The sequence below is a fragment of the Anolis carolinensis genome, chromosome 3, assembly GCF_035594765.1.
Source record: "Anolis carolinensis isolate JA03-04 chromosome 3, rAnoCar3.1.pri, whole genome shotgun sequence".
Taxonomy (NCBI): domain Eukaryota; kingdom Metazoa; phylum Chordata; class Lepidosauria; order Squamata; family Dactyloidae; genus Anolis; species Anolis carolinensis.
In genome coordinates this window covers 193,565,745-193,580,435 of record NC_085843.1, presented here as the reverse complement: position 1 = coordinate 193,580,435, position 14,691 = coordinate 193,565,745, and the positions used below count along the sequence as shown (strand labels likewise).

Sequence of the window (14,691 nt, the reverse complement as noted above, 5' to 3'; positions counted from 1 at the left end):
AATTTGTGCAAATGGATCCTAGGTTTAATAAATTGTTACCTTAAATTCTTTTCAGAAAAACACATATATAAAATGAACAAACAAGCAGCTTCTACTTAACCATTCAAGAACAAACATTCAGTCAAGATAACTTTAGTTAAGTAGAATGAGATAATTGAGAGCTTTCTTGATGAAGTTCTAAAATTAGCACTGTATTCCGCCATTTCTTCTTTACTTTCACCAAGAGACATAGCCTCCTCTGAACTGCCTGGCAAAAGGGTCTTGTTGTACACAGAACAAAAACCTCTTTTATCTGGAAGCATATCCTACTTGCTTACCACCGCTCCTTGTTTAACACAGTAGCCAGCTTTGATCACAGCATTATCTGGGGGATGTTTGGCAGAAAAGTAAGGAAGGTGGCTTTGGGACCGTTTCAAGTAGTTTTTATCACCCTCACCACATTCATTTACCTCTTCTTTCTAGAGAAAAGTAAACAAAACAGCTTAAAAGGCTAGGTCTAAAATTCACTACTAATTAATTAAGCAAAAACCTTTTTTCTTAGCATTATTTCATGTAACTCCCATTCTGGGTACTACTTTAACCAGGATTTCAGCAAACATGGGAGCTATGTATACAAATGTGTTTGCAGCTTATCCCAGATTTATTTCTTCCATAGAAATCCCTTACTATAACATATGTTCTGGATTTTTATCTATACAAACCAAAATTAAAACTTTTACAGTCCTTCCAAAAGTCTGAAAATATAGTAGAACAAATAAATCTGAACTGCTTGCAAGAATTAAGAATTAAGCCTGTTAAGAATCAAGGTATTTGGGGGATTTTCTCCTGAAGATCCAGCATTATGCTCTTGGATACTAGTCTATTATAGAACTGAAACATTTAAAAAATTTAGGAACAAGTCTCAAAGTTTCCGGAAGTCAGATCCTCAGGTTGCGAATATTCCTTCACCTCAATTTATCACAAACATATCAGTTATGTAACAATTATCTATCCAGAGTCCTTCAATTGCAATTGCTATAACCATTCTACACCAGCAATTTATAAATAAAAGCACAGTATTTTGATAGAAGTGTTAGTGGGTAGAGGTATGTATAGACGGGAAACAGGCCACCTATGAGCAGAACTCCATTTCCAGTAGGACTGTCCTACTGGAAAAAGGAGGAAAAGATTTTTACTGATTCCCCATCCATAGCTTCTGCAACATCTGAAAAGATGTTCAGTGGGCTCTGTGAAACAGAGCATGAAGTGGCAAGGCTACTTTAACCAATGAATGCTACCACTCTTCCTCCCTTCAAGAGCCTATGATGAAATTCAGCCTCTCCCATGACAGAAGTCTAGGTCTAATCAAAACAGATAGATACTCCTACACTTGATTTAAACAATAAAACACAATCATTTAATGAATATTATGACAGGATGTTAAAGTAATGATATACAGAAGATATATTTAGATATCACAATTTATAACAAATACACTTGTTGTTTAAGCGTCTTCAAGTAGTTTCCGACTTATGGTGACCCTAATGTGATTCCCATCACAGAGTTTTCTTAGCAAGCTTTTTCAGGGGATTGTCTTTGACTCCCACTGAGGCTGAGAGAGTTTAACCAGTGGGTTTCAATGGCTGAGCGATAATTTCAGCCCTGGACTCCAGAGCCTTACGTCAAAATACAAACCACTACACAACATTGGCTCTTTCCTTATCAATTCACAACAGTAAATATTGGATTGTGTATGCAAAGCAATCCACAGCAATGCACATATTCACTTATAAAAGGGGCAAATTTTATTATTCCTCTTACTGCAGGAAATTATCCACCTATAGGGATAACATTCTGATCACCTAGTACCTTTAAGCAAACATGTAAATGCTATAAAATGCAATCATACCTGAGTAGGGGTTATTATAGGAACACCACCAACAATCTCTGTTCGATAAGACATTTGCTTCTTTAACCCTAGATTTTCAGTGTGACATGCTAGATTATCACTTTGAGTCAGTGGCTCAGCCTGCTTTGGTACCTGAAAAATATATGCACTGTTTAATTGACTGTATTAAACCCTATAAACAGGGGTGTACGCAATATTCTTAAAATTCGAACAGACTAGTGAGATAAGACTTTGTAAATGTCATACTTATTTTTCTCTTACAAAAATTTTTCTTATCTTCATTCATTTATGAAAAGTATTAATAAATCAGTTATCTGGAACTTGGGCAAAGAACTGCAACTTGGGTGCAATGGACAACAAAGTCACAGTATAGAACACAATAGAAATAAAACGTATTAAGAATAGTCTAAAAGTAGTTCTAAAGCCAGAAGTATAATAAATTAATATATTAAAACATTTTGACAAACTCTCAGAAGTTCAATTTAAATGGATTTAGAGTGACGTCTTCTGGAGTCAATAGGTGGGGGAGTCTTCTACCAAAAACAGCCCTGTTTTCTATATTCTCAGTCTAATCCTTGGGAGGGTGGGACTCTGAATTCTGCTGAAGATGTTAAATTCAACAGAAATTTACATATGAGGATGATCTCACGTTCAAGCCATTTTCTTTACTCAATTTCAACAATTAATTAATGACAGAATTAGGTGAATTTGCCTGAAGCTTCCTAATTTCCCCTCCAGATCCCACTTGTTGAAATAGGGCTTAAACTTAAACTAGCTTTTGTGTTCTGACAAAAAGTGTCTCTACATTGTAGAATTGAAGCAGTTTGACATCACTTTAATTGGCATGACTCAATGCTATGGAACCAAGTTTGATAAAGCATAATAATAATAATAATAATAATAATAATAATAATTTATTTCTAACCTGCCCTCTCCCCCCAAAATGACTCTAAGAAGTCATTAGCATTCTTGAGTAGAGAAGGCTAAAAGCCAGTATTCTAGTAAAGTTTTATAACTTTAAATTTATGAAATATATATTAAATTATTATTTATTCTGTGCTGACTCTGATAATTTATAATAATAATAATAATAATAATAATAATAATAATAATAATAATAATAATATTGGGCAAGCCCAATGCAATCATATAATATCATAAAATCAATAGTTAAGACATCAAAGAATGCATTTAAAACAAATTAACAAGTCATGATTTAAAATAGACATAATATTAAACAATCATCCAAGGCGTTAAAAGGTCCAATATAGGACAACAGTCTGGGTGACAGTCAAACTGATGAAGGGAGTGTCTATAACAGAATATAACATACATGAAATAGAGATAACAAGCGGGGAGGATAAATCTAAACAGAAATCAAACTATAAAGTGACAGGGCAAGTTTCAATGTGGATATGGGCAGGTTATAACGGACTTGTCTACTATTTCTGGTGGGGTTTTTTTTTTTTTTTTAAAAAGATGTTTAATCTTACAATGCACCCTTTGCTGTGTCACAAAAACAGCAAGAAAGTGAACAGCAATAGTTCAAACTATGGAATGTTTTGAAATGCAAGAACAAGATAGTTATACCAAGACTTCCATTAAAAAAACACTTTTCTGAAACCCTGCATGAGAAGACTAAAATTATCAAATTTCATGATACAGAGGTTATGTGTGGGTATCCCTTTCAAACAAAAAATAAAATTTCATTACTAATAACAAATCGGACAGAAAGGATGACAAGCAAGTTACCAATTGGATTAGACCATGGTAAATTCACTAAGCAAAAAGGGCAGTATTCAGGAATTGCCTGGGTATACCTAAAACCCTTTGAAAAACGACTACCACACAGCCGATTAAATTATTCCAGTTTCATAGTGTCTAAGCTGTGCTGGTCAGGTGGAACACAATTCACACACCAATTTGATACATCAAATTCCCACGATCAAATTGGTATCTTGAAATTTAGAATGGGCTTTCATATTACTCTGAACAAGAAACTTAGATCTGTGAAAATTTCTAGATTGACTTAAGTCATAAAATACTTATGAAACGGATTTCGAGTGGCAACTGATACGTACATGGGGTCTTAAATTACATCTCCCCTCATGCCTAATAAGTAGACTTGAACTTGCAATATAAAAAAGTTATTTCTATATTTTTCCAAAAATAACAAATGTATATGTGGAATGACCCTATTATCATACCCAAAAGTTACTTACTGTGATTTTGGTAGCTTTGTTCAGGACATTTACCCATTCAACTAAATCTTGCTGATCATTGGCTTGTAGGAAGTATTTCCTCATCCCTGCATTCATAACTTTTATAAATGACAGAAAAGTGAATGGAATGCATTAATTTTAAAAAGGTTTATAGCTTGGTCTAGGCAATATAAAAACATTTAGAGATAGGGAAGGACACCACGCTCATTATTCATTCTTTCTTGTCTCAAAATCTGCAAAAAATCTACATTTAATGCTTTAGTAACACATCTGTGTCATGAAGTCACCTTCAACTTATGACATCCTTATGAAGATCTCTTATAGAGCTTTGGCCAGGCTTACAAAACACTATCGTCCCCACCCCCATCCTCGTTTCTCCATCCCTCCAAACATTGTGCAAGTTAAGGAGGGAGCATGCATATACTTGTTATGTGAAAAAGAAAAAAAGCAACAATGATTTCCCGACATAGGAACTGATTCCCAATCTTTACTGAAGAATTGCTTGGTCACAACTCATGCACATGCAACCCAAAGAAATACAGAATAACTTCCTGGGAACAGAAGAATTATCTTCTTTTATACACACTAACCACTTTACAAAATCAACAATACCTAGTGATATGGTGGATATAATGGTGTCAGATCTAAATTTAGAGTCTGAATGACATTTTAGAGGAAAAGAAAACTAGCAAGTTTTTAAAGCATAAAGAAGTATATGTAATAACCTATACGAATCTACTATGAGTTTTTTCCAAACCCAAATGTTTCAAGCAAAATGACAGAATTCTTGCTTTACTAGAAAATTAAAATATAGAAGTAATCTGCGTGTGATTGGTAATTATATGAATTTATTTAGCCTCAACAAAATGTTCTCATAATTTATGTAGTTGTGTATAGGAAAAATGAATTGAAATACTGTTCATAAAGACTGTTCTATACTGTTGTATATCAGAGTAGTAGATGTGAAAATATATGTTCATATGGGGTGGGCAGTCCACTTACTTTAATAGTGATAAAAGAGAAAGTGAATTGTTACCAGTGCACTAATATTCAGAAATATTCTGTTCAGTGTGCATCTTTATTTTCTCATAAATACAGATAAGCCGAAAGCCTAGGGAAAATAGTGCTTCATCATAATCAGATGCGAGGCAAACTGTTGCATGCAACCTGTGGCAAGACTAAAATTCACAACCAGATGACACATCACAGTCTGCAGCTACCTTTAAAAACATCCTTATCACACATTATAGTGGTCCAACACTATGACTCATATTCTGACACTATTCTGCATTTGGTTCAGCTTCTTTAAAATTGAAGACTAAATAATTAAAATTTGCACCACTTCAGAAAAGACAGCAGTCTAAACCTATTCTAAGCAAAGGGCCAAATCCAAACATTTGCAGATCTCTTAATAGCAAGCAGTCCTAGAGAGAGAACATGTTCACAAACTAATATCTCACAGTACATTGTGTGTAAGCATGACAGTACCTTTGGGATCAATGTATACATTTCCCAAAAACTCTGTAAAATGAATGTGAAATCCAACAAAAATGCAGAAATATCTACTTTGTGTTAAGTCAAAGTGGCAAATGATCACAAATTACTGCTGCAACAATAGGACCCAGGATCCGATAGTAATGATCAAATCCTCTTTCAGATAGGAAAAACCAAAAATAAATCTGAACAAATAACTGCATATTTACTAGTAGCAGGATTTTCTAATGTGCAAAGTTATACCAGAAATCTGAAATTAATGTTGCTTCGGACAGTATAGTATAAACCTTTTTGAGACCAACAGGAGAGCAATCAGAAGACATTTTCAACTATAGGCAGCCACCAAGTTACAAACGACTCATAGTTAAGAATGGGGGTGAGACAACAGGAAATGAGAGAAATCTACCTCTAAGAAGGGAAATTCACTACTGAAAGAGTTTTCATGGGACAACAATCTCTATACTGAAGCTTTATCACCAATCCTTGTTTCTACAACAATCCAATTTTTTCAAAATCATTATCATAGGGATAGAAAGTGAGGTGAAATCTTTTGAACAGGGGCACAGACAGCAAAACAAACACAACTGGGGTGTTAACCCTTCCCAACTTACAATTAAAAAATTTACCTGTTCTGACAAATTCAACTTAAGAACAAACCTACAGAACCTATCTTGCTCGTAACTTGGAGACTGCTTATACTGTGTAACAAAAGTGATTTCAACACATTACTGCTAAGTCGTTTTTAAATATAATTATCAATTCAGGCATTTTATTTTTTTTAAAAACTACATCAATTTTAATTTCTAATACTGTACTGTATGAATCCCTGTACCCACTGGACCAATACCCACAGTTTCACCTACCCACATCTGACAAAATGCACATGCTCAAGGAATCTTCTAGGTCTTCCAGGCAATGCTATGGTATACTTCCACCGGAAGTTACCATAGTCTCTCACTAGAGGGCCTAGCAAATTTCTTATGAGGATATGCTACCCAGATACTTCCATTTGTGCCTTACAAGAAAAAATAATTTTAAAGTAACGGAAAATTAACAGCTGTTTTTAAAAACTTACCAAAACAGAATTCTGCTTTTGGCCTCAGTTTAGTTGCATCACTAACCTAACAAAAATAACAAAATTCATGTTATGAGAAATACATCTTGTTTTTAACAAAAAAAGGTCAGATAATAGCTCTAAAAATCAAGCCATTGCAACTGTATGTATTCAATTAGCATGTGAAAATCCAGTTATTTCATTAATATAATGAGATGTCACAATGATTACAGAAAATTAGTTGTATTATTTGCTACCAGTAAACAATATATCTTTCAAATCTTGGCATGCAACTATCTTTGTAATAGAAAGACTCAATTCTGATTCTGCACTCATCAACTTCCAAAAATTGACTTCTACAAATTTACACCTCCTTAACTGTTTTAAGTATTATTTTGTTTCTTTATTGTGTAAACATCTAAACACCCCACAGTTCATTGATCCTGAAGCCTGAAAACTCAGAGACAGATGAGAACTAACAAATCCAAAGTTATGTTCAAAATAAGTCGAGTTCTACGGATATTGTGGACTGATAAAAAGATAAATTGGTGCTAGAGAAAATCAAGCCTGATATTCTTCATAGAAGCCAAGATAACAACAAACTTTGCACATATCATGAGAAAACCTAACTGAATAGAAAATACAATAATGTTTGGTAAGGTGGAAGGCAATATAGGAAAAGGGAAAGACTACGTTGATGGATTCACACAAGGAAGCCAGAGCCCTGAGTTTGCAGGACCTAAGCAGAGCTTTTGATGATAGATTGACTTTGGGATATTCTCATTAATAGTGTTGCCAAAGTCAACTTGATGGCAGTTAATAATACAGGGAAGAAGTATGCTTATACACATATAGAAAGAAGTGTGTGCACACTATATTGGGAAATAGAAACAGGCCATGTTGGGATGGTACAAAAGGATATAATGAAAAGGATGGAAAGATATTGTAAAAACTGCTTAATAAAATATGTTTAAAATTGAGTACAAAACTGATACAATTAAAACCAAACAATTATATCAATAAAATGTACATTAAAGCCACACAGCCTTATTACCAGTAAGCAAAAATTTTATATTTAAGATGTATATAATTATTGCATTGCCTTATAGCTTGTTGACTGTAATAAAGGCATCATTGATTGATTGACACTTGACATTTCTCCACCAAGTATTTCCAGATGTCATATTTTAGAACTTTTGGACCTGTTTTCCAAATATCCTTGTGGTATTTCTTTTAGTAAAACAAATAAACAACAAAAATACAACCTGAAAATATTGCTGCCTTCAAATATTATATCCAAGAACAGGAGCAATGTCAATCAATCAAGTAACCATTTTCCAATTTTAAGACATGTTTTAATAAGGGACTACAGAACAGCTATAGTGTTCCCCCGCTACTTCGCGGATTGCTTATCGCAGACTCGCTGTCTCGCAGGAAAATTATTTATTTATTTATTTATTTACCCCATTGCTGCTTCTCCTCAGGGCTGCCCCCTTGCTCCATTCCTACCATGTTTATTTATTTATTATTTATTTATTTCCAGCATTTATGCCCCGTCCTTCTCACCCTGGGGGACTCAGGGCGGCTTACAACAGTTGGCAACATTTAATGCCAAGAACATAATAATGAAACAAAAAAAGTACATATCATCAATTACAACTATAAAAATACATTAAAATACATTATAACATTTTAAACATATGTAAATTAGACCAGTTTGTCTAAAAACCTCATGCTTCAGCCTTCAATCGGACCATGTCGACGTTATCGTATTACTCATTAAAAGCTTGTGCACACAACCATGTTTTCATGGCCTTTCTGAAACCCAGAAGGGTTGAGGCTTGTCGGATATTTGTGGGGAGGGTGTTCCACAGCCGGGGAGCCACCACCGAGATGTTGCTCTGGCTGCCTCTGCTCCTGCAGCCAGGGAAGAAGGAACACTGCTCTGGCTTGGTGAATGAGCGAGCAAGGCAGGGTGGATGAGAGAGTGAGAGAGTGAGGGCGGGTGGCAGCGGCAGCAGGAGCCTGGAAGAGGCAGCTAGGCTCTCACTTTTGCCACCGCTCCAGCCGGGCCATGGCAGGAAACATGGAGGACTCAGAAGAGGGGGCAGGACTCGTGGAGGTCTCCGCCCCCTCTTCCATGTCCTCCACGTTTCCCAGTGTAGCCTGGCTGGAGCGGCGATAGAAGCGGGAGCCTGGCTGCCTCTTCCAGGCTCCCGCTGCCGCCCGCCCCCATTCTGTCAGTCTCTCACCCACCCTGCCCTGCTTGCTCATTCACCAAGCCGGAGAAGCGTTCCTTCTTCCCTAGCTGCCGGAGCAGAGGCAGCCAGAGCAACATGGTGGGAACAGAGCAAGGGGCCCGCGGGAGCTGGTAGGGAAGGCTTCACTGGCTCCCTCGGGCTTGCAAGGGGGAGAAAGGCCACCGAACTATTTAAAAATATGTATGAATATTAAAATAAAAATAGCGCCCCTACTTTGCGGATTTTCACTTATCGCGGGTGGTCCTGGACCGTAACCCCTGCGATAAGTGAGGGAACACTTGTATATATAACTATATTACTGCTAAAAAAACAGGAAAGTAAGCAGCATAGATATCATTTCTTTTTTATGTTTGGATTATGAACACAAAACTGTAATCATAAAACTAAAATCAAATGAGAAATACTAGATTAACAGACTAAGAATTATAAACTAAATCTTTAATCGCCCCCCTGCCCTCACCCACCCACCCACCAAGTGAATTTGTTTCATTGTTTTACAGTGATATAAACTCAACACACATATATATTGAAAGTTGTTCTCATCATAATGATTGTATTGTAAATAAACTTCACAACATGATTTAGAGGTCTCATGCACATCTCTTTACTCTGGCGTGCCCACAAGAAGATGAGAAGCATTTATTTCCACTACATTTGACCCAATTCCAATAATCACAAGCCAGGCATTACCTAAAGATGCCACCACACCTGTCTTTGTTCAAGTACTTAATAAGCCTAGAAGGCATAATTAACCATATTCCTTTTACATAGCTTCCAACTGAGCCAGGTCAGAAAGCCATACATTAAAAGTGTAGGCCACATCCTGCCTTGTTAGGAGACCACAATTTTCTAATTTAGACATAATGAGAAGCTATGGTTTTGTGGAGATTATTTTGCTTTCTTTCAGTTACCTCAACTTGATGAGGCAAAGGATGAAGTGCCATGGGAAAAGGTGGTCACACAGTAGTGCAGGAAAAAAATCATGCTTATTAAACCACAATGTAATCATTTCCATAAACCCACTGTGTCCAAACTAAGATGATATTAGTTTTATCCTTTTACCCAACTTCAACACATAGTTTAAGATCCTAGGTTTTTTCAAATAAACCAGGGGTAGACAACCGCAAAAGGGGGGGGGGGGAGCAGAGGAATTTTCCATCACCCAGGTCTCTGTGACTGTCCCCACCAATATGTTCAAAAATAATAGTAACTGGAAGCTTACTTCAGGCACAAGGAAGGTGCTAAAACAGAATTCATACAATTTTGCCCCCCCGCAGGCTTTGCTTTTAGGCTGATTTTTTTCCCCAGCAATGGGGAAACAGAGCTTGAAAGACCACTATTTAAAGTATTCTGATAATGAACTGTAGTTCCTAGTTTAGGCTTGACACGCACACTGTCAACACGTAGATTTTAGTATGCATACTGTATTCTGCACACAGCTTTGACAATGATTTCAGAATTCTAGCTTTACACCATACCAATCAGATGTTCAAAAGGCACAGCCACAATGCAACTTCCTTCCAGTATAGTCTTAAACCATTAGACCAAATGTATACACGTAACTGTCTTTAAATTATTAAAATATCATCAGAATGCATTTGCAAATATAATGTTTTCCGGGGTGCACATACCTTTGAAATATAGGTAAGTTTAATGGATCCAACTGGTGGAGATCCAGAGGGAAGGTTCTGTAGTCAAGAACATAAACTGCATGTAAAATGAAAGCTACTAATTAAGACATACAGACATACCTCTTTTAAGGAAACAGATATGTTCCTAAACACTGCATTATTTCTTTGTAGAAAATTTGATACTAGAGTTAGAAATATTACAGAAAAAATAAGGAGGTTCCAGTACCACAAAAAGTAAAAACAGTTCAATATATATTTCAGAAAGTGTTTTATTCAAAACTATGTGCACATGTGAAATAGTTTTACATAAGTAAATAAGTTTTACACAAGAGACAACTTGAAACTTAATCTGAAATTCTATCCAGGAATGATTTTTTTCCTTTCACAAGTGTCTACTTATTATTTCTATTTTGGTGGCCAAATAGAGATCTTTTTTTAAAATCACGCTAAGGGTGAAGCAGACTTATTTGCTTTCCCTTTTTCCTTCTACTTTGCTGCTTATGAAAGCTAAATAAGAGAGTCTGGAAACAGCTACTGTTTACCTCTTCTGTTGTAAGTAGACACGTGCAGCAAGAATATGATCAGATATGACCATTTATCCAGATAATACATTTATTTGGAGGTGAGTTTCAATAATTTTAAATGGCCTTTCAAAAAATGTGTCCAGGTAGACAGCATAATGTATCCAAATTTCCAATGATAAATACGTCAACTATGAAAATAAATTCCCCCTTTGCCCCACAACTCTAATAAAATATATAAAACAATCAAATATGTAATGCAAGGATTACAAATCAATTTTTGAAAAGACCTGCCCAGCTTTTAAAAGCTAAATTTAACATACGAGCTTTTGAATTCGATGGCGAAAAGGAGAAGTAATCTCAGATTAGAGTACCTGTGGATTATCCATGTACCACACCAAATTGTCTTCTTTTGTGTCCAGTATAAAATATCTCCGCAGAAATTTTCCACTGTTTTCATTTTCTTCAATATCGAGAAAACCACAAATACGATTTTGACGATCCACATAAGGCATTTCTAAACTTGAACATTACACTGAAAAACAAAAAAAGTACCAAAGTTTGCTTTACCAGAAGAGTATGAATTGAATTTGTTCCATCACTAGTTTCATTTAATACACCCATCTCTGAGTAGCTCATTTTCAGGAAAAGGAAACACATAAACAGCATAAATTCCATCATCACGGCAAAGATTTAGAATACCTTTAGTGAACAACATAGTTTCACATATTAATGACATTAATAATAATAATAATAATAATAATAATAATAATAATAATAATAATAATACCCCACTTTCTCTCTCCCTCAGGAGACTCAAAACAGAATAACATAAAAGCATCAGAATACAATTTAAAATATACAAATATGCAAACATTAAAACAGGATAAAATATAAACAGTGTTTTAAAAATCCCAGTTAAAAGCCATTAAAACATGTTCAAAGTTAAAAACCACAGCATCCCTTGAATTGATCTTAAAAACTTTCATCTTTAAAAGTCTGCCTGAATAAGCCTACTGCTGGAAGGACAGCAAGGAGGGGGCCATTCTGGCTTCCCTGGGCATGGAGTTCTAGAGTTGAGGGCAGCTATTGGGAAGGCCTGTTCTCCGATTACTACTAACCAGGCTTGAGATGGAGGTGGGATCAAGAGAAGAGCTTCTTCTGAAGATCTCAGGGCTTGGGCAGGTTCGTACAAGAGGATCCGGTCAGCCAAATAGTGTGGACCTGAACCATCTAAGGCATTTATAAAGCATTAATGCAGTATACAGAATGTTGACCGAGCCTTGTGGTTTATAAAAAAAATTAGAAGACACTATATCATTAGAGCCACTGCAGTACACTGATTTTAGCACTGGGTTAGGGCAATAAAAGAATAAGGTTCAAATCTCCACTTGGCCATGGCAACCTCCTAGGTGACTTTGGGAAAACCACATTCTCTCTCAGACTCAGAGGAAGGAAATGGCTAACCTTTTCTGAGTAGGTTATGTCAGGAAAACCTCATGATAGGCCACTTTAGGGTCACAGTAGTCAGAAACAACTTGAACACACACAACAAAAATGTATTACATCATGCCAAAAATATTTAGAAGTTCCTATGCAGTTATACTACATGCTTTGGCTTACTGTTAGCTCTAGCTGGAAAAGCCCACTGAACAAATGTGGTTTATTTAGATAAACTGCATAAGTAAAAAGTGTTGTCATTAGAGTCTACCCTAGTTGGGACTAATAGGATTCAGCCGTTCAAATGCCATGATAGTTATCTATAATTTGGCACTAGCGTACTTCTTTGGTTTTATTCCAATGTTTGATCTGGTTTGTCTTATTTTTACAAAGAAGGGAGCTTCACTACCATCTGCTTCCAATTACCATATTTCACTACATATAGTCACACTTTTCCTATTCCCCCCTCAAAAAAGGGGGCATGACTATTATGCCGTGAAATGTTTTGAGGCCTGCAGGGCCTCCCCCAGCCAAGCAGCTGAGGGAAACCCAGTAAACTTCTCCCACTGGCGTGTGTGGACAAGCAAGACCCAATGGGAGGTACGTGAGTGGGTGAAAGCTCACCCACCTGTATGCTTACCAACCAGAGTTAACAAGTCTTCCTCGGCTGGCGGTAACCTTCACCCACTCTTGCGCCTGCTCCTTGGAATTACAGAAGCTGCGACTATTATGCAGGGAATATAAAAAGACCCTATCTGGGAACCCAAAAAGAGGGGTGCAACAATTATGCAATTAAATATGGTTTGTAGTCTATTTCAGCACTGATCAGAATTGCTAAAATACAGGAGTAACCATTTCTACATTGACCCCATGTGCTAGTTGGTTACAACTATTTCTTACTATCCTGGAAACTCACTGTGGACCTGCATGTGACAGCTCATGGGCTAACACTTTCCCGCAAACTACTGTTTTAAGTATCCCTGGACTATTTGATTGCCATATTGGCAATCTGGTGACATCTATGCATATAGCTGCCTACTTGGTTGAAGTATTACTCTAGTATTTTCAACAAGGCTCATGTGTCACTTGTTAAAATATAGTCCCGGTAGACCAGACTTTCAAAAACCTTGCTAGAGCTTGAACATTTTCCCATAACAGCACATAATAGATCAGGTGCTTCAGAAATGCGATACAACTGAAATATACGTGAAGTTTCAATATACTTTTTCATGTTTATTCTTGTTTGTACTTGTCAATCTTAGGCAGAATGAAATGAACACTAGCAGTGAAGAAAGACTGGGAGGAAAATGAAGATTCAGAGCAAAGGAATTAGGGAAATGGACATTAAGCAGTAACCAGAATTGTTCATTGCTTCTTAATCTATTATTTCTTTGGCTATTATCCTCTAAGCCAGTGGTTCTCAACCTATGGGTCCCCAAATGTTTTGGCCTTCAACTCCCAGAAATCCTAACAGCTGGAAAACTGGCTGGGATTTCTGGGAATTGTAGGCCAAAACACCTGGGGACCCACAGATTGAGAACCACTGCTCTAAGCCAGTGTTTCTTAGGCCCCTTCCACACAGCTGAATAAAATCCCACATTATCTGCTTTGAACTGGAATATATGGCAGTGTGGACTCAGATAAGCCAGTTCAAAGCAGATATTGTAGGATGTTCTGCCTTGATATTCTGGGTTATATGGCTGTGTGGAAGGGCCCTCAAACTGTGCTTTTCCAAGTGTTTTGGACTTCAGCTCCCAGAAATTCCAGCCAGCTTACCAGCTATTAGGAATTTAGGAGCTGAAATCCAAAACATTTGGAGTAGCCCAGTTTGAGAAACCCTGCTCTAAGCCATCATTTAAGTGTAACTACACAGAATAACCCATTATGCAACTAAAATAGTTTTTTTCATGAAATAACTTACCTCTCAATTCAGGGAATGCTATCAGTTAGCACTACAATAGTACCAATTCATTGGGACATAACCAAAAACACAATTAATTTCAAGAGCTCTGTTTCAAGCATAAATGCAGATCTATAAGGTGGGAAATGGTCCACATGTGGTCCCCAAGGCCATTTACAAAACCCATCAATGGCAAATAAATTCCCTTAATTGTGTTTTCCTTTTCAAAATATTGTTGTCCACATTTTGAACCCATTCAACTATTGTGAATCCAAGAGAT

General features: G+C 36.5%; 1 protein-coding gene across 8 annotated transcripts in view; it reads right to left on the bottom strand.

Moving 5' to 3' along the window:
* Window positions 1-14,691, bottom strand: part of plekha1 (pleckstrin homology domain containing A1) — a 46,236-nt gene that overhangs the window by 14,613 nt on the left and 16,932 nt on the right. For 4 of the 8 annotated variants that reach the window (XM_062976031.1, XM_062976032.1, XM_062976028.1 and 1 more), the window contains exons 2-7: window positions 11,446-11,606; window positions 10,551-10,607; window positions 6,680-6,725; window positions 4,111-4,208; window positions 1,889-2,020; window positions 318-458 (exon numbers count right to left, since the gene is read on the bottom strand). In XM_062976031.1, coding sequence (XP_062832101.1) covers window positions 318-458; window positions 1,889-2,020; window positions 4,111-4,208; window positions 6,680-6,725; window positions 10,551-10,607; window positions 11,446-11,586 — 615 coding nt within the window. In that variant the 5' untranslated portion in view covers window positions 11,587-11,606. Of the gene's footprint in view, window positions 1-317; window positions 459-1,888; window positions 2,021-4,110; window positions 4,209-6,679; window positions 6,726-10,550; window positions 10,627-11,445; window positions 11,607-12,192; window positions 12,305-14,691 lie in introns of those variants that run through there. The other 4 variants (XM_062976030.1, XM_062976033.1, XM_062976034.1 and 1 more) reach the window with 4 other exon arrangements.